The sequence below is a fragment of the Moschus berezovskii genome, chromosome 12 (genome assembly GCF_049115385.1).
Source record: "Moschus berezovskii isolate FMDL1 chromosome 12, NW_MosBer_1.0, whole genome shotgun sequence".
Classification (NCBI taxonomy): domain Eukaryota; kingdom Metazoa; phylum Chordata; class Mammalia; order Artiodactyla; family Moschidae; genus Moschus; species Moschus berezovskii.
Genome location: NC_142471.1, coordinates 42,050,347 through 42,069,397, shown reverse-complemented (window position 1 = coordinate 42,069,397; position 19,051 = coordinate 42,050,347). Strand labels below are relative to the sequence as shown.

Here is a 19,051-nt window from a genome sequence, read left to right as displayed (position 1 = left end):
CAGATGCCATGATCTTCGTTTTCTGAATGTTGAGCTTCAAGCCAATCTTTTCACTCTCCTCTTTCACTTTCATCAAGAGGCTTTTGAGTTCCTCTTCACTTTCTGCCATAAGGGTGGTGTCATCTGCATATCTGAGGTTATTGATATTTCTCCCAGCAATCTTGATTCCAGCTCGTGCTTCTTCCAGCCCAGCATTCCTCATGATGTACTCTGCATATAAGTTAAATAAGCAGGGGGACAATATACAGCCTTGACATACTCCTTTTCCTATTTGGAACCAGTCTGTTGTTCCATGTCCAGTTCTGACTGTTGCTTCCTGACCTGCATACAGGTTTCTCAAGAGGCAGGTCAGGTGGTCTGGTATTTCCATTTCTTTCAGAATTTTCCACAGTTTATTGTGATCCACACAGTCAAAGGCTTTGGCATAGTCAATGAAGCAGAAATAGATGGTTTTTCTGGAACTCTCTTGCTTTCTCCATGATCCATCGGATGTTGGCAATTTGATCTCTGGTGCCTCTGCCTTTTCTAAAACCTGCTTGAACATCTGGAAGTTCATGGTTCACATATTGCTGAAGCCTGGCTTGGAGAATTTTGAGCATGACTCTACTAGTGTGTGAGATCAGTGCAATTGTGCGGTAGTTGGAGCATTCTTTGGCATTCCCTTTCTTTGGGATTGGAATGAAGACTGACCTTTTCCAGTCCTGTGGCCACTGCTGAGTTTTCCAAATTTGCTGGCATATTGAGTGCAGCACTTTCACAGCATCATCTTTCAAGATTTGAAATAGCTCAACTGGAATTCCATCACCTCCACTAGCTTTGTTCGTAGTGATGCTTTCTAAGGCCCACTTGACTTCACATTCCAAGATGTCTGGCTCCATGTGAGTGATCACGCCATCGTGATTATCTTGGTCGTGAAGATCTTTTTTGTACAGTTCTTCTGTGTATTCTTGCCACCTCTTCTTAATATCTTCTGTTTCTGTTAGGTCCATACCATTTCTGTCCTTTATCGAGCCCATCTTTGCATGAAAAGTTCCCTTGGAATCTCTAATTTTCTTGAAGAGATCTTGTTTTTCCTATTCTGTTGTTTTCCTCTATTTCTTTGCTGCATAATTGAATAAATACAGCTTTTAAAAATTATTGTTACTATCATCATAATTTTTTCTCCCATATTGTTGAACATTTAGATTTTTTCCAGGCATTTGCTCTTAAATAAGGATGATAAACTTGCTTGTTGGATATTTTCCCATCATTTATTGAATTTACTAGGATGGTAAATACCAGTATAATAACTGTGCTATATTAAGTAGTTAACTCACATGATTAAAACCAGAACACACAGTTACTAATATTAGGATGTGGCGTGCCCCCGCCCCCCAACTTCAGCTAATCTTGGGTATTGTGTTTGTGTTTGTTTTAAATGTTAACAATAGACATTGTTTTGTACAGTGACTGTCTCCTACACATTGTTTGTTTTATTCATTACTCAACCTGTGCCTTGAAATATGTTCCTATTCCTGATGTACCATGGAAAGATATTTTTAAATATTAATATTATCATATTAAAAATTAGATAACAGAGCTCACAATTGCTCTATAGTATTCTGATTAGTGATTTGGTTGTGTTTTAACTCTTTGAGAACTATTCCAGTTTCAAATAAAATGTTTGACTTGTAGGCTGTTTTAAAATACTAGCATATTATATGGAGAAGGCAATGGCAACCCACTCCAGTGTTCTTGCCTGGAGAATCCCAGGGATGGGAGAGCCTGGTGGCCTGCCGTCTATGGGTCACACAGAGTCGGACATGACTGAAGCGACTTAGCAGCAGCAGCATATTATATACTGAATATAGCCTAAAATACAGTCCTTTTTATGCCTATAGAAAGATACAAAGTTGCTTTTTTGCATCAGATCTTATGAACATTTGTTGTATTAACATCAAATTATTACTATGCCCCTTTCTTCCTAAGCAAAGAAAGCCTCATTATTTTCACTGCTGTGATTCATGAGCTAACCCTGCCTGAACTGATCTTATTATATTACTCTTTCGAGGACTTAGAATGAGAATTGAGCAAAATTATATCTGTTTTTGTGGTGTTGAATACTAGATCTGTATTTGTCACCTCGGACATCAACCTTGTTCTTTTTAAAGCACAGAATAAAATCTGTAAGGCATAAAATAAAATCTCTTCTAAATCAGTAATATTAAGATTTTTGCTGATAAGATCTGTCTTTTGCATTTCTAAAATCTAATTTATATTCAGTTAAAAATGGGCCAGCAAGACTTACTGTAAACTTGTATCTTTCAAAGCAGTAAGCTTTGGGAAGATAACCAGGTCTTTTCAGCTTTGTTACATTAAAGCATTTCTTTTGTTATACTAAAGTTCCTTTATTGTCACAGGAACCAAGTTGCCCTTTTTAAAAGAGATGTTATAAAAAGTAAAATTAGTAATCGAAGGCAAATGAAGGGATGGAAAAAAACTTAACCTGGTTCATAAATATGGCTCTGAGTATTCTTTGCTTCCTCCAGTAGTAGTCCTCAATCATTGTTTATATATAATTTTGTCATAGAGGTCAAAGTATGCAAGCTGCCATCCCTGTAGTATAAAGTTTGAAATCGGTGAATATGAAACCCTAAAAAAAAAAAAAAAAAAAAAGGGAATTTTGTTCAGAATAGATAAGAAAATATATAGAACAGTAAGAAAAAGACAAGCTACTTTACATGAATATAAAGGGAAGAATATTTGACAGGGGACTTACAGTAAAAGAATTACAGGTAACTGATAAATATGTGTAAATAAGCTCATTTGCTATAGTTAGAAAACATAAAGCAAAGCAATAAGATACCAGGTTTTACCAACAGAAAAATTTTGACATACCCACACCTTGTTTCTGGAGTATTTCTTGTTACAACCTTTGTGGTAAATTAATCCAATGTATTGATCTACAGTTAAATAAACCCTTTGATTCGCCCTTGAGCATGTATGATGGTACCAGTATATATTTTATCGAACTGGCAAGTGATAGACTACTTTAAATAATGGATTTTCTCTGAAAACAAGCCAATGGATAAAAACATTTCTTCAGCTTAAGACTATTCTGATACCAGTTTTAAACTAGTTTTACTTTTAAAAAGCATTTACCGTATTAAAAAAATACTGTGGGCTGGTAGCATGCAATTTCCTTTTTTAAAACGGCAATCTCTAGAAGTGTTGCCTCAGAATTACTACTCAGAGTCAATATTCATTAATGGTGCTTCTGATTTTCAGACTGGGCATTTAGCTATGGAGACTTTACTGTCCCTTACTTCTAAACGAGCAGGAGACTGGTTTAAAGAAGAACTACGGCTTTTGGGTGGTCTGGATCATATTGTAGATAAAGGTATGATATATTATACATACAACATTCTTTTATTTAAAACCTGAATATTCTGTTTATATATTTCAAAGAATAATTGCATCAGTTTGAAAAGATCTCTTCCTTTTAGTAGCATCTTCAAAATCTTGTAACTTTTAAAGAAAAGGCCATTAACAGTTTGATATTGGAAAGTTAATTATTATAAATTAGTGTCTCATACATTTCAGCATCTCACTGTATAAAACTTAGAATAAGTGTTCAGAGAGGTTCCAGTACATTGATAGCATGTATACAGATGACTTTTAATGTTAGTAAAGGGGGTAAGTATTGAAGTGGTGAGACATGTTAATCTATGTCCATTTCCTTTGTCCTAGTGAAAGAATGTGTGGATCATTTAAGTAAAGATGAGGATGAAGAGAAACTAGTAGCCTCATTATGGGGAGCAGAGAGATGTTTACGAGTTTTAGAAAGTGTAAGTATGGACAGCTATTTGAAGAAAATGATCTAATCTTAAATGTGCTCTCTGTGTGAGACTGTCATAATTTATATTTCTCTAGAGTTTCACTTTTGTTAATCCAAATTGAGATTGTAATGCAGTCTGTTTTTTTTGACTTCTATGAATGACTTTAGTTCAATGTAGATTAGAATTTATGCTGCCAGTGAATTTCAGGATGCATAGACTGTGTTGACCAGATTGGATTAGCTGAGTACTTTATGAAACATCTGTGGGAAAATAATGTAGTGTGAATGAAAAGTTCTTGGCACAGATGAAATTCACATTGTTCCTTTTTTCTTCTAGGGTGTCAAGCACAGTAAATAAACATCTAATTTTTTAGAAGTCTAAATGAATCTACTTAAGAACTTTAAAATATTAGTTTATTAAGTTAGTGACAGCACTTTTCTGACATTTAAAGTGCTTGGTAGTTCATTACAAGGAATGTATAGTACAGAATATATTAATGGTGAGCAAGCAGTTTTAACAGTGGTGTTTTGATTTTGTAATAAAGCAGTAGCTCTGTTATTTTAAATTTAGAACATGTGGGTTGTTACTGCCTTTAGACGACAAGGGCTAATTCTTCTTCATCTTTATATCTTTTAGAGCACTTTGTGTTGTGTGTGAATGAATGAATGTTATGGATTGCCACAAAATCTCAAAATTTTCCCTTTTAGGTAACAGTGCATAATCCAGAGAATCAAAGCTACTTGATTGCCTATAAAGATTCACAACTCATTGTTTCATCAGCTAAGTAAGTTTTTCTGAAATGTCATGCTGTTTATTTAAAGCATTTGGATTGACTCTGAAGGAAGTGCCATTGTCACCTTTCTCCATAAAGTACTTCTGTCTGTCAAGTTTTGTGAACAAGAAGCAGTGCAATAAGGTACAGAAGTTAGGAGTACAGATTCTGAAGCCAGAATGACTTGAGTTTGGATCTTAACTTCAGAACATCACCCCTATAGCTCTGAACTTACAGGTTCTTACAGAAAGGGGGTAATAATTGTGTCTACCTACCCAAGGTTTGTTTCAGTAAAAGAATTAGTATATATGTTAATATATTTTAAGTTATATGTGATTATATTTTAAATGTGTATTTTAAATAATATTTTAATTCTAAAAAAGATTTTAAAAATCATTTGTATATTGTATATAATATAGATTATGTACAATATATATAAGGAGTTAATATGCATATGTAAAGCCTAAAACAATGTTTGGCATAAGCATTAGTCCTTATTGTTATTGTAAATGAATTTTACTAGCTGCTTTCTGCTGTTTGTTTATACCTCATTTCCCAGATCTATATGTAGCTTCCTTCATTTCACACTTTCTGCCCAGCTTTCTTGACATTGGGCTAATGATATCACCTCAGTGCGTATAAAGTTTCCAAGTATGTCTCCAGTCTTGATTCTATCTTATTAACAGCAGCTTCTTACTAATATGTCTGTTTAGTTGTTGATATCTCTGCTCTGGTACTCTGGCCTCTTGCCTGTCCAACATTACACCACAGTGGGTTAACCTTCCTCAGATTTTTGTTTTGTTTTCTGTGTGATTTCCTGTCTTTGGATGTATGTCCAAAGTCCTTAGTATCAAAGGCCCACCACAACCTGACTCAAGTTTATCTGGTTTTTAACTTCTTGTTTTGGAGAATGTCCAATAGAGATAAGAGTAGACAATAACATGATAAGCCCCAATGTACACCTCATGAAGCTTGAATGTGATCATCAAACATTGGCCAGTCATGTTACCATGTATATATAACCTTATCCATTCTGCACTCTACATTATTTTGGAGCAGATTACAGATTTCATATCGTTTCATCCATAAATACTTAAGTATGTAATCTGTTAAAGAGGACTCTTTAAAAAATATAACCACAATAGCATTTTCATCTCTTAAAAATTAGTAATTGCTTACTATTATAAGTCCAGTAAGTATTCAGTTTTCCCATAATCCCAAATTTCTAATAGTCTCTAGTTCCCAGTATTCTTGTTTTTAGTCTGTAAGTTTTCCCTCCATCCTGTATTTGTGAATTCTGTGTCATACTTAATACCCTTAAGGTATGTGTTCTAGTTGTTTTATTAACTATGTTTTACTCTCTCACCAAAGAGTATTTGTGCAAGTTAAATCTGTATCTTATTTTTAAAATGTCTCCTGTATACTTAATGACTCCTGATAGACAAATGCCTTCTAAAACAACTTTAGGAGCCTTTGTGATTAGGAACTTGTGTCAAATGTCTTAGAAGTGTCAGTAGACATTAGAATTGGATGTTTGTGAAAGACCACCCCTCAGACTTTTCTGAAGCTTTCAGTAGAATGATTAAACAATATACCCTTACTGTCTCTTCTCACCTCCCAACAGATTTAGTTCAGTGCTACTTAGGCAGTTAACAGTAACAGCATGGTAATCCTGGCGAACGTCCCCAAATAGCTGAACACATTATTTTAGGTTAGACACGAATACCTTCCTAACTAGAGAGTGTTTTTTAAGAAGCAGCTAGAGGGGAATTAGACATAGTAGTTTTAAGGGTTTTGCATGGTATATAATACATGAAGAATCAACTCACAGTTTGCGGATTTCATCATTATCTCGCAGATATTAAGTTAATGGACTCGGTGATTTAAAGAGAGTCTCAGAAATACTAGAACCACTTAAAGATTACATTTCCTTGTTACTTTGGGTAGTATCTTGTGAATCCTTAGATGTTGCTGATACCCTTGCATGACTGCCAGGAGAAAACATGTCACTTAAATGACCTCATGTTTTTAAAAATGTCCTAATGTTTATGAAGTATTTAGTATCTGTTTATACAAGATTATTATGCAATATTAATATAAATAATATTCTCTACCTGCTGAGAATTTACATTCTAAAGGACAAATGTCTAAATGAAATTCAGAAGTGTCCAGTGCTGGCTTTTAATGGTTTTACCTTGGGTGAGGTGGAATAGTAGGTTTGTTATGTTGGAGAGATTGGGAAAATTGGGGACATCTGTTGATAGTATAAACTTTTGCATCGAGTTTATAATTTTTCACTTTGCTTAGAAAAATTTATATTATCAAGTTTTTCCAAAATAAAATTTAGCACCTAGTGTGATATCAGACATGTTTGATACATGATTAAATAGTTCACATAACTTCTGGAGTAGAAAAAGATTAATTTGGCAGTCTTTATGACAGATTTACAGCATTAAGTTCCAAGTCAGTAGAAGTTCTTAATATAACTTTTTGTTGAGCATAATAGTCTGTATTTTGTCTTCTCTTAAGAGCATTACAACATTGTGAAGAGCTGATTAAGCAGTATAACCGTGCTGAGAACAGTGTATGCTTACCTGACAGTAAGCCTCTGCCTCACCAGAATGTAACTAATCACGTGGGCAAAGCAGTGGAAGACTGCATGAGGGCCATCATTGGGGTGTTGCTCAATTTAACTAATGATAATGGTAAGACATATTTCCTACATATATTCTCATTGATAGATTATACAATATTACATGTAAAAATAAGTTAATTCCCTTGTTTCTTCTTTCAATGTAGTGGTTTTTAAATTGCTGTCACGTAACTCACTTATTCATGTATATTGCTTTTAAGAGCTGATATTTTTAGAACCTGCCTTGTGGCTTGCCTTAGAAATATTATAGTCAACAATATATTTTAATAAAGAAATAACTATTCTTTTTTAAGCTGTATATTTTTAACATTCATGTTAATAGTTTGTTATAATTAACAGTAACAATTTTCATACTCTGCCCATTCCCCATTTCAGAATGGGGCAGCACCAAAACAGGAGAACAGGATGGCTTGATTGGCACAGCCATGAACTGTGTGCTTCAGGTTCCAAAGTACCTACCTCAGGAGCAGAGATTTGATATTCGAGTGCTGGTGAGTTTAAGTGACTTGTTTCATAAATGTGTACTTGATCTAGTAAGATGATGAAAACAACATCTTTGTTTGGGAAGATCATTATTTTATATACTGGTTTTTAACCATTTTGTAGATGGTAGAGCACTGGCTAGTTTTCTGGCTGCCATTAAGAGTTACGTATATTGTATTCATTTGCTTTTAATCCTCACCTGTGTAACATGCATGTTTTCATTTTTGTAGGGTTTAGGTCTACTGATAAATCTAGTGGAATATAGTGCTCGAAATCGGCACTGTCTTGTCAACATGGAAACATCATGTTCTTTTGATTCTTCCTTCTATAGTGAAGGAGATGATAGTTTAAGGATAGCTGGACAAGTTCATGCAGTTCAGGCTTTAGTGCAGGTAAGCAATAACTTAAAACCATAACCCTTTGTTTGTTGCATCTGTCCAAATTCTTGATCACTTGCATCTTCTGTCTCCCTTCAACCTCCTCTCTCTCTTTCTCTGATATTTTCACCAGTTCAGTGAGAGGTTAGAATGTGTACCATTACTTCATTTACTCTGCTGTTTTCAGCTGTGACAGTCACTGTTAGCAAAAAGCAGAAACAAGGCCCATTTGTTTATGAATCAAAAATAGATTATTAACAACAAATTAGGAATTAACTTCTAGCCCTAGTCCTCTATCCCATCTGGGATAAGTATAAGTATACTTTCCAAAGTATAAGTATGTCCCAGTATTCAGGTGCACACAGTCCTGGGCACAGATCAGACCAGTAAATGCTAGAGGACTTGAACCAAAATTGTTAGACTATGTACTAATATGTTAAAACTGATGTCCCCAACTCACCCCACCCCAAACACTCCCTTTCCTCTTGTTTATACTTCCTCCCAAAACTATATGTGAGTTTTTGGGATTTTTTTTTTTGACAATGCTGGCATTACAGTTTTTATCTTTTTGCAAGCTACTTTTGTCATTTCCTTAAGTGACAATAATAATGAACCATCCTTTTCATTTTTTTCTGAAGTCTTTGCTAACCTTTAATCCTTTTGGTCTTTTTGAAACTAGAAGTGCTTGAACTGTGTTTTCAGGAAATAATCTGCAACTAGATGCCCGTCACTCTCTTTTCAAACATTTTGATCTCAGGACCTTTTTATACTCTTAACAATTATTGGGGACTCCAAAGAACTTTGTTTATGTGTGCTTTATCTGTTGATATTTACTAAATTAGAAGTCAAAACTGAAAAAACTATAAAACACAGGCACACATTCTATTAGCCATTGAAACAATAGCATAATTACATAGCGTGTAGATCTGGAAAACTCCACCATACAGTCATGAAAGAATGAAAGAAGTCGGTTGACCTTTTAATATTCTTATGAATGCAGTTTTGACTTCAAGTACTCCCTGAAAGGATCTTGGGTTCCCTTTGAACCTAATTTTAAGAAATACTGCTTTATATAAAACTTACATTTTACTTTCTTAAGGGTATTAAATTTTACATACCATTCTTCTGTATATTTCAGCAAGTTTTTGAGATCTACTTGCATTTAATTTTCTGGTAGCTGTCATTGGTAATTTAGGGTTTCTCCAGATCATGTCAGCAAATATATGAAATGCTTTCTGTACATTCAACATTGTGCCAGCACAGGGAAATAAGTAACTGAAGGCAAGAGTTTTTTTTAGTATGTTCCCTTTTAGACTTGCTGGTGTATACCTCCATTGACAATTGTACTTGCATTTTTTTTTTTTAAATTGAAGTGTAATTGATTTACAGTGTTAATTTCTGCTGCACAGCAAAGTGACTCAGTTATAGATACACACTTTTTTTCATATTCTGTTCCCTTATGGCTTATCCCATCACAGTGAATATAAGTTCCCTGTGCTATGGAGTAGGACCTTGTGTCCATCCATTTTATATGTAATAGTTTGCATCTATTAACCCCAAACTCCTAGTCCTTCCCTCTCCCATCCCCCTCCCTATAGGCAACAAGTCTGTTACATCTGTGAGTCTGTTTCTGCTTTGTAGATAGGTTCATTTGTGTCATGTTTTAGATTTACATATAAATCATATGGCGTTTGTCTTTCTCTTTGTGACTGACTTCATTTAGTGTGATAATCTCTGGTTGTAAAAAAAAATAGGGAACACTTAATGAATTTGGTGTCATCTTTGCGCAGGGACCATGCTAATATTCTCTATTATATGTGTCGCTGAAGCAAATACTATACTTTTATTGTTAATATAGCAGTTGAGATTTAGTTCTCAGTCTTTCTCTGAGAACTTGTTTTCTACTTTCTTTGGTTTTTGTTTAAATTTCTTAAGAAGCCATTAGTTTTTCCCCAATATTGTGAAACTTTATTCAGTCTCCTTTCTTCCTTTCGGTTAATTTATCCAGGCTGCTTGGATTTAAAGAATTTTTCACTGTTTTAATTTTAACTTTTAATTTGTATTTTTTTGCTTCAACTTCCTGCCCGTTATTATCCAAATTAAAGGAAAGTGTTGAGATTTTCATTCTTAAAAGTGGAATGCATACATCATCGGTAGATAATTTACTTAATTGAATCCCAGCAGCATTTATAGTTTTGTCTTTTAGTTGGATGTAGAGCTAGGACTTTTACTGATACTTAGCCTTTTTACCAGACAGTATGCTTCTTAGGGTTAGTGATGTTTAAAAGCAAATAGAGCCTTACATTTGGGTACATTGATGTTGGTTGGTGATCCCTTTTTAATGATCTTCAAAAATGTTTATCAGCTATTCCTTGAGCGAGAGCGAGCAGCACAGTTGGCAGAAAGTAAAACAGATGAATTGATCAAAGATGCTCCCACCACTCAGCATGATAAGAGTGGAGAGTGGCAAGAAACAAGTGGAGAAATACAGTGGGTATCAACTGAGAAGACTGATGGCACAGAAGAGAAGAATAAGAAGGAGGAGGACGATGAGGAACTTGACCTCAATAAAGGTATATTTATTTTGACGGGTTTATTTTTTAAAACGTGTTTTTTTTCCCCCTGTAAAACATTTTTTTAATTCCTGTGTTGTCATAATCTTGCTATTTTATGGCCTCTCTAGTTAAGTGCACACAAGCTCTGCTGTTTCGTAGCAGTTCTTCATCTAGTAGTGAGAATGGTGTATGTGCACTGTTGGAAAGATCTGCTTTTCCTCCCTGGGCCTTTCTTTACTCATCTGTAAAGAGAAGCAGCCAAATAACGTGATACCTAAGGGTTTTTACAGGTTTGATATTTTGCCCACATTTTAAATTGGGTTGTCTTTTTTGTTGTTATTGAGTAAGAATTTTTAGAGCCTTGATTCTTATCAAGTACCTGGTTTGCAGATAAATTCTATGAGTTGTCCTCTTGATGGTGAAGCTTTAAATTTGATAAAGTCTAACTTACCTATTTTTTATATTGTCTTTTGTGGTTCTGGTGTTGTATCTAAGAAACCATTTCCTAACCCAGGGTCACAAATATTTAGTCCTGTGTTTTCTTCTAAGGATTTTATGGTTTTAGCTTTTATATTAAGGTCCCTCTACCATTTGTGGGTTGTTTTTTTTTTTTTTTTTAATTTGGTTAATTTGTGTGGATATTACATCTTCCTAGTACCATTATCAATGTTTATCTGTTTTGAAGTAAAGATGACACAGTTGCTGGTTTCCTAGGCGCTTTTGTTTGTTGTAGTTTTTGGTTTTTATATATATATGCACATGTATACTATTAGTTTTCTGTTTTAATACTTTCAGCCCTTCAGCATGCTGGCAAACACATGGAGGATTGCATTGTGGCCTCATACACAGCACTGCTTCTTGGGTGTCTCTGCCAGGAGAGTCCAGTAAGTAAGAGTTCTGTGTTATTTTATGTTACCCTAAAAGAATTTCATTGCAGCCACTTCACATCATTACTTAATTAACTTGTTACTTAATTTTTCCCTCCTGTTAAAAACTTTTAAATATTTGGTGAACTTTAGAAGGTACATTTCAAAGTAAGAGTATATTGGTGTTGATGAGAAAGTTCCAGATTGATAGAGGAATCAATTCACATGTCTTTGGTTGACGTAAAAGAGCATCATATAAGACCTGTGCTCAGCTAGCTTAAGGTGGAAAAGTTTAGCCTACCTGATATCAAGGACTCATAATTTCTACTTTTAAACTCTGCTGTCCTCTGCATGTTGTCTTTTGCTAGCTTTCATCATGCACCTATGCTGACTCTATGTCTCACCTAGTTAAATAATGCCCAGCAGAAGAATGTGGCCTCTTTGTTTCTCTTTGTTGAAAGAGCAATGGTTTCTTTTCCCTAGGACTTCTCCACACCCAACGCAAAAAGTAGACTTCCTTTACCTTGGCCAACATTGGCTCACATGCTTTTGTTTGATCTACTCATTGGCCGGGAAAAGGATTACTATGTGAGACTTAGATCATGATTTAACTACGAAAAGGATGTGAATGTGAACACAATTGGGCTGAATCAGCATAGAAGTGGACATTTCTGGCTATTTGAACAGTCTGCTTTAAAATGGAGGACACGTGGGATTTATTTATTTTTTTAACAGAGAGGCCCAGTAGAAAAGCCAAATTTTAAAATAAAAGAGAGGTGGGTTTTCTCCCCCTACAAGCAAGGGTGTTCACGATGCAAGAAAGAATGGAGATCTGTTGTATAGTGGGATGGCAAGTTTCTCTTTTCTTAAGACTAGAGGGCTAGAAGAAAAGAACGTAATCACGATATCAAGGGCTTCTATCAACCCACTCACATTTCCTCATTTTTGCCATCGAGTTTTCTGCATTGTCATTTTTGTTCTTCCTGTATACCTTATTTGTCTTAAGTCCTGTGTATTTTTCTGGATCTTTCTTGTTCATTTATTCCATATTGTATAAAGACTCTGATCTAAGTGCACACTGGCCCGCTTTGTTGTTGGCCCTTGCTGGCACAACTGCTTTCAGGATCAAGACCAGAGTTCTTACCATGGCACTGGAGGCCCCACAAATCTTTTTTTTCCTTTCCTGGACTCTCTTCAAGCTCAGCCCTTGTCTTTATTTCCTTAAAATTCAGAGATTTTAAGGGCAAATGGGAAGCACATACCAAGCAAAAAGGAGGAGGAAAGCATACCCCTCCACCCCTACCCCCCAAAAAAAATTTAAAAGATTTCTCCATATTTTGCATACACCCTGGTTTCAGTTATATTCTTAAATAATGATTCTTAAAATTGAGTTTTTTTCAGATGTGAATTATTTCTCTCTCGTGTCTAAAAAGAGGTTAGATTGTAGACAATATTGTGAATTTTTAGAGCCCAGGATATCTTTCTTACCTTAGGGATCATTATGATTAACCCTAAAAAGCTAGCCGATTCCACAAAATGTAAAAGATTGGTTTGCCCAGTGTTTAAGTGGAGGAAAGACAAGAAAGCAGGTGATTATATGCAGTAAGGGCTATTTTAAGGTAAAGCACAGCATGCTTAGGAAGCCCAGGAGACTCTGGTGTTATTTTCCATTACCCAGTATACATCTGATGCATTTTAATGGTCAGTCTTCTCTGTGGTCTTTCTGTTCTTGCTGCTCTCGACTCTCCATACCACTACCATAGCTAACTTTCTTAAGAGAACATCTGATCCTGTTAACTCTCTTCAGTGTCACATTCGCCAGTCTTTGTTGACTCACGATCATTTAGGAAGTGATAGCTTTGTTTACTGCTATAAGACTCCAAACTTAAATGCTTCTCTAATATTTTATTTTGTTGAGTATAGTTGATGCAGTATTAAAATCTGTCATACCCCTTGGTTACATTTCTAAATTTCTGAAATAGGCCATGCCGTTTCACACCTTTTCTTACCTCCTGTACACACTACCATTTATTGCACACTGTTTTAAAATAAATGCTCTGACTCTCCTTCCCATGCCTTGGCTACTTATTATGTTGTACTCTGTAATTTGTTGATAGAAAAGGATTTGATTTGGGTTGTTCAGAAGCTTTCACTTGAAACCTAGGATCTAATTTATTCTGAATGAGAGAAGTACACTTTTCTATTGAGCCATCTTCATAGTTAACATACTATTCTTCCCACCACTGTGCTATCATGTCCCTTTCCTTGCAATTGGTTAAAGATGTTTTTAAATCCAGCATTCCTTTACCTCTGCAGTTAGTTACCATAGCTATTGCCCTCACGATGTATTCTTCAATATATTCTCTATTTTAAAATACAAGTGTTTAAAGATTGTAAAATCTCTCAGGATTTTAGCTGCAAGGTTTTACTGAGTAGCTGTAAAAGTGGGAGAGAGGGGATTGGTTGCAAATTTCCTAAGAGGGTAATATGTACTCTTCCATGTCTTCATCAGCACATATGAAATCAAAAGCATCCCTCTTCCTGTCTTGTTTTTTTTTTTTTTTGGTATGTGCTTTTTATTATAGGTGAGCCTCCTTAGAAGAGCTTTTCCTTTTATTCTTTATGAATCTTTCCGTTCCGTTCCGTCGCTCAGTCGTGTCCGACTCTTTGCGACCCCGTGGACTGTAGCCTACCAGGATTCTCAGTCCATGGGATTCTCCAGGCAAGAATACTGGAGTGGTTTACTGTTTCCTTCTCCAGGGGATCTTCCCGACCCAGGGATCGAACCCGGGTCTCCTGCATTGGAGGCAGACGCTTTAACCTCTGAGCCACCAGGGAAGCCCTTATGAATCTTAAAAGCATTTTAAATACATATTGAAATAAAACAACATTTTAAGCAGGCTGTGTATTTTTCTTACAATAAACTGGCTAATATACAATTTGGCTGCTTCTTGCTGATAATGGAGGGAAACATCCTAATCTTCTGTCCTGACATTGCCTACATTTTCTTTCTATAGATGATATTAGATTTCCTTTGGAAAGATACAGTTAATTCTTAGCCTACATGAAGAATTTTCCTTGATCTTTTTCTTTATATTCCTAATCAGCTTTTTGGATACATTCTCAGTCAGCATTTCCTTGCTATTCTTATCCCCGCCCCCCCTGCCCCCCCCACCTTCAACAGTGCATTTTGTTATTTTAGGCATTTTTCTGTGCATTTATGCACATAAATGTTTCTGTGTAGTCTTTGGCAGCTTTATCTTTTTCCTTTCTTTCTGACGATGGAATAGGGTGGGGTAGGGAATGAACTCACAGGCTCACAAAAGTTAGAGTGTGGAAAAGGAAATTGCATATTAACCAAGGAGTTTAAGGACCTTGTAGAAGTTGGAAATAGGATGTGTGCCAAAACCAACTATACAGTGCAAGGTTCAAACTCATGTTTTCTGCCACCTGACCATTGTTCCTTTGATTTGTTTCCTTAGATCAATGTGACCACTGTGCGGGAGTATCTGCCAGAAGGAGATTTTTCAATAATGACAGAGATGCTCAAAAAATTCCTGAGCTTCATGAATCTTACAGTAAGTAACTTCTATTGCAGCTTCTGTGGTTTCAGATATGATACATTAATGACAGTAGAAATACAGGACTTCTCTGGCAGTCCCGTGGTTAAGACGCCACCTTCAGTGTAGGGTGTGCAAGTTCAATCCCTGGTCAGGGAACTACGATCCCACGTGATCTGCAACCAAAAAACCAAAATATAAACAATACTGTAATTTTTTAAAAAATTCAATAAATACTTTTTCAGAAATGACGGTAGAAATACAAGTATTACGGCCATCATGAATAGAAGCAAAAAAATGATTTCAATAATTATGTGGTTTCTTTAAGGTAACTGAATTATTAGGGCCAAAATATTGATACTGTATTATGAAAGCCATAGTTTAATCTCACCTTGTTTTGATTCATAATGTTTGGTTTAATAAAGCTAAACAGTTTAAGCTCTGAATCAGTGCTTTGGGAAATTAACTGTTCCTTCCTCTCCACTCCTCCCCGTTTCAGTGTGCTGTTGGAACCACGGGCCAGAAGTCTATCTCCAGAGTGATTGAATACTTGGAACATTGCTAGCTGCTTTACCTTTGCTTCAGGTGCTCGGTAATGCTGGAGCTATACTTAGACAAAGAAAAGTCACGAAAGAAGTCCTTGAAGATATACCAAGAACATTCATCAGTATCATTCATATTTGGATTTTTAAGGCCACCTGATTTCTTCTTCGTCATGCATTCTGCATTTGCTAAATGACAGTTACTACATCAATCTGCAACTATCAAAAATGAGGGAAAAGGTTCAGGCTGTTAACAGTTCCACGCAGTATTTAAACACACTTTGGCAGAATTTATACTCTCCCCTTGTTCTCTTGCTTTATTCTGGGCAAGTTTTAAGGGGAAAACTTGTGCTGCTGTTAGTGCAACTGCTGTGTATGTTGAGCCACTGTTGTCATGCCAGCCAGGTGCAAAGGCAGCTTAGCTACTGAGGTATTGAATGTTCTGAGGACATTCTAGACAACAGCTTAGTTCCTTTTTCAGGCTCATTTGCTTTTGCTTTTTTGTTGAATGATTCCAATCGTAAATAAAGCTTTTAATAATTTTGTGAATTTTTTTTGTTGTTGTTCCCTGAACTACTGTCTATATTTAAAATTAGATGGAATCCAAAGACACAAGGGATTAGTATATTTTTTTATTCTTGATTTGGTTTGGGTTGTTGAAGTATTTTTCACCTTTGAGACCATGACCATATTCATATCATACCATAGTAAGTCATAGCTATAGACGCAAGAAAACAAATAACAGTTTGAGGGACTATAAGATGATGTGCCCTGTTAAAGGATGAAGCAAAATAGACAAACCCAGGGTAGTTTACCCTAAAGTTAGGGGAGACTCTTGAAACATGATTAAGTTTTGAGGGAGAACTCTCTAGATATATTTTCTAATGTTCAATACAGTAAATATAAGGAAGCTAAAACACCAATGTGGAATTCATGTTTCCAGATAACATGTATATTCTTCTATAAGAGTGACAGGATCAAATGCATAAACGCAAAGCCTTAAATTGTTGGTTTAGAGAAGATCCTTTTTCTTCATCCAGATCTTTTAGTTCATAGAACAGTGTGTTGTTTGGAGCACACAGTAACATATTTTATATATTTAATTTTACAACATTGCAAATTTTTATTGTATTAATTATTGTTCAGACCACTGGTTATACATTTTTTCTTTTTTACTGATTGGACCTGAATACAGGCTTTCCAGAGATTTCATTTAATACGTTAAAATACCTTTCAGATAGTTATATCATGTTTCATCATTGGATTTGTAAAACTTGAAGCCATAAAAATATTAGTTTGGTGTGTATTGGGGAAAATAGCTAAAAGTCTAATTTTTACCCATTTAGACTTTGTTATTTCCTTGTATAATAAAGTGACAAATCGGGGCTCTTGGATCAGTGCCAGCTGTAATGTTTTTTAATGCAGTGGCTGCCTTTTATTGTCTTCCTATTTTTGATAATGCAGATTGTTGGGAAATCTATAAGGAAGTAACTGATTGCAGTCAAATTGTTTTCTTCTTCCTCCTACCCACCCTAGCCCCCCACCCATCACCTTTTAAGAGCATAGTATGCCAGTGTAACTTGGGAAAGATTGAGGTTGTATTTGCCCTGAGTATACAAGCTAGCTTAGCAAACTATTTTAAATGCTTATTGGTAAATGATATCCATAAAATTGAATTAAATTATTTTAAAATACATTGATATTTATTAATCATTGGATTTAGGAAAAGGAGGAGATTTTTAGTAAAACTGACTTGTGGCTGAATGGTAAGGGATATTATAAAACATTTGGATAAGAACAATCAGGGCGAACTACATTTTTCTGTTACACTGGTAATCATTTGAGAATTGATTTACCTCAGTGTTTAACAGTTTTTTGTTTTGTTTTGTTTTTTAAATAATAACTAATTGTCAAGCACTGATAGAGATGCAGATTTTGGTGGGGAGTGGTGGGGGAGAAATCACCTCACCAAACGCAGTGCATTTGTGTGTTTTTAACCCTCAGAGAACTCTGCATTTTAGGGTACTTGAGGCTGACTTGCAAATTAACTAAAGTTTTAAAGTAACCTTTTTTTCCATTGTAAATATTTCTGTAAATACTACCAATTGGAAACTAGAAGGTAGAGTACTTTTCTGAATCCAATCCTATTTTTATTTTATACAGTATTTCTCAGCTGTGATCTTTGGAGCAAAAGCCAACGGCAGGAAAAAAATAGTTTGTACCAGTTTCATGAAGTATGTCTTTGGGTTTTTGTAAATAATTTTAACTCAAATAAAATTGCTACTTTCAATACACATGTTGTCTTTAACATAAATCTATTGAATTATTTTGGAGGAAGAAGACTCACAAACTTGATACAGCTGACTAATGGGAAACACAATGTGTCACTGAAGTGAATTTCACACTTTGAAAATGTACATAAAAATTTAACCAGGTTTTGTTAAACACTATGTATATCCCTGTGTTTTTAATAATATTCATCTGAATGTAATGTCAACTCAGCAACTCACATATGAGGGATGGTGGTTTTCTGGTTGAGTAGTTGTGCCCTTGGTATGTTTATTAAGTTACTTTAGTCCTTTTGCACCTCTGAATATGACCTTTGCATTTGAGTTTTGAGAACTGCTTTTATAGTTTTTCAGTTTCAGCCTTTAAGTTTCCTGTATTTATTCAAGTGGGTTCCTCAACCTCTACTGAATGCTTTTAACTATAAACCTAGATGAAACGATCTGTCCTGGGAGCTTCTGTCTACTTTTCCCTCTTATACACATAGAGGCAGATATATAACAATGTTTAAGAGTGCAGGCTAAGGTGATAGATCTTAAATCACATGCATAAAATTTGAATATTACTGCTGATGTTTATGGACTTTGAGCAAATTCCTGAACTTTTTTTTCTGTTTGTTTAACCAGAAGTAGGAGATAGTACTGGATTGGCCAAAAAGATTGTTCTGGTTTTCATGGGTTTTTTTGCCAACCCAGTACTTAACCTCAGTGCTGTGAAGATCAAGATGGTACACGTAAAGTATTAGCAGTGTTTCAAACAGGTCTTGGTAAATAGTAGCTTTTATCAAACAATTTTCACTCCATCAGGAAATTAAAATGTAAAGAACAGAGAACAGTGTGATAATTTTAAACAACACGAGATAATACCTTTTCATATCACAGAGGGCACTGGGTTTGAATTACGTTAACAGCAAATCTCTAATTAATATCTTGGTAGTAACTAATAATCGGAGAAGGCAATGGCAAGCCACTCCTGTACTCTTGCCAAAAATCCCATGGATGGAGGAGCCTGGTAGGCTGCAGTCCATGGGATCGCTATGAGTTGGACATGACTGAGCGACTTAACTTTCACTTTCCACTTACACACATTGGAGAAGGAAATGGCAACCCACTCCAGTGTTCTTGCCTGGAGAATCCCAG

General features: G+C 35.4%; 1 protein-coding gene and 1 pseudogene across 2 annotated transcripts in view; one reads left to right on the top strand and one right to left on the bottom strand.

Moving 5' to 3' along the window:
• WAPL (WAPL cohesin release factor) overlaps positions 1–17,920 on the top strand; it is a 79,023-nt gene extending 61,103 nt beyond the window's left edge. For both annotated transcript variants that reach the window (XM_055425308.2, XM_055425307.2), the window contains exons 10-19: positions 3,268–3,379; positions 3,730–3,827; positions 4,526–4,602; positions 7,120–7,295; positions 7,619–7,734; positions 7,957–8,118; positions 10,469–10,676; positions 11,454–11,542; positions 15,007–15,102; positions 15,584–17,920. In XM_055425308.2, coding sequence (XP_055281283.2) covers positions 3,268–3,379; positions 3,730–3,827; positions 4,526–4,602; positions 7,120–7,295; positions 7,619–7,734; positions 7,957–8,118; positions 10,469–10,676; positions 11,454–11,542; positions 15,007–15,102; positions 15,584–15,649 — 1,200 coding nt within the window. In that variant the 3' untranslated portion in view covers positions 15,650–17,920. The remainder of the gene's footprint in view (positions 1–3,267; positions 3,380–3,729; positions 3,828–4,525; positions 4,603–7,119; positions 7,296–7,618; positions 7,735–7,956; positions 8,119–10,468; positions 10,677–11,453; positions 11,543–15,006; positions 15,103–15,583) is intronic.
• On the bottom strand, positions 9,850–9,939 carry LOC129556033 (U6 spliceosomal RNA; annotated as a pseudogene).
• Positions 17,921–19,051: the final 1,131 nt, after the last annotated feature.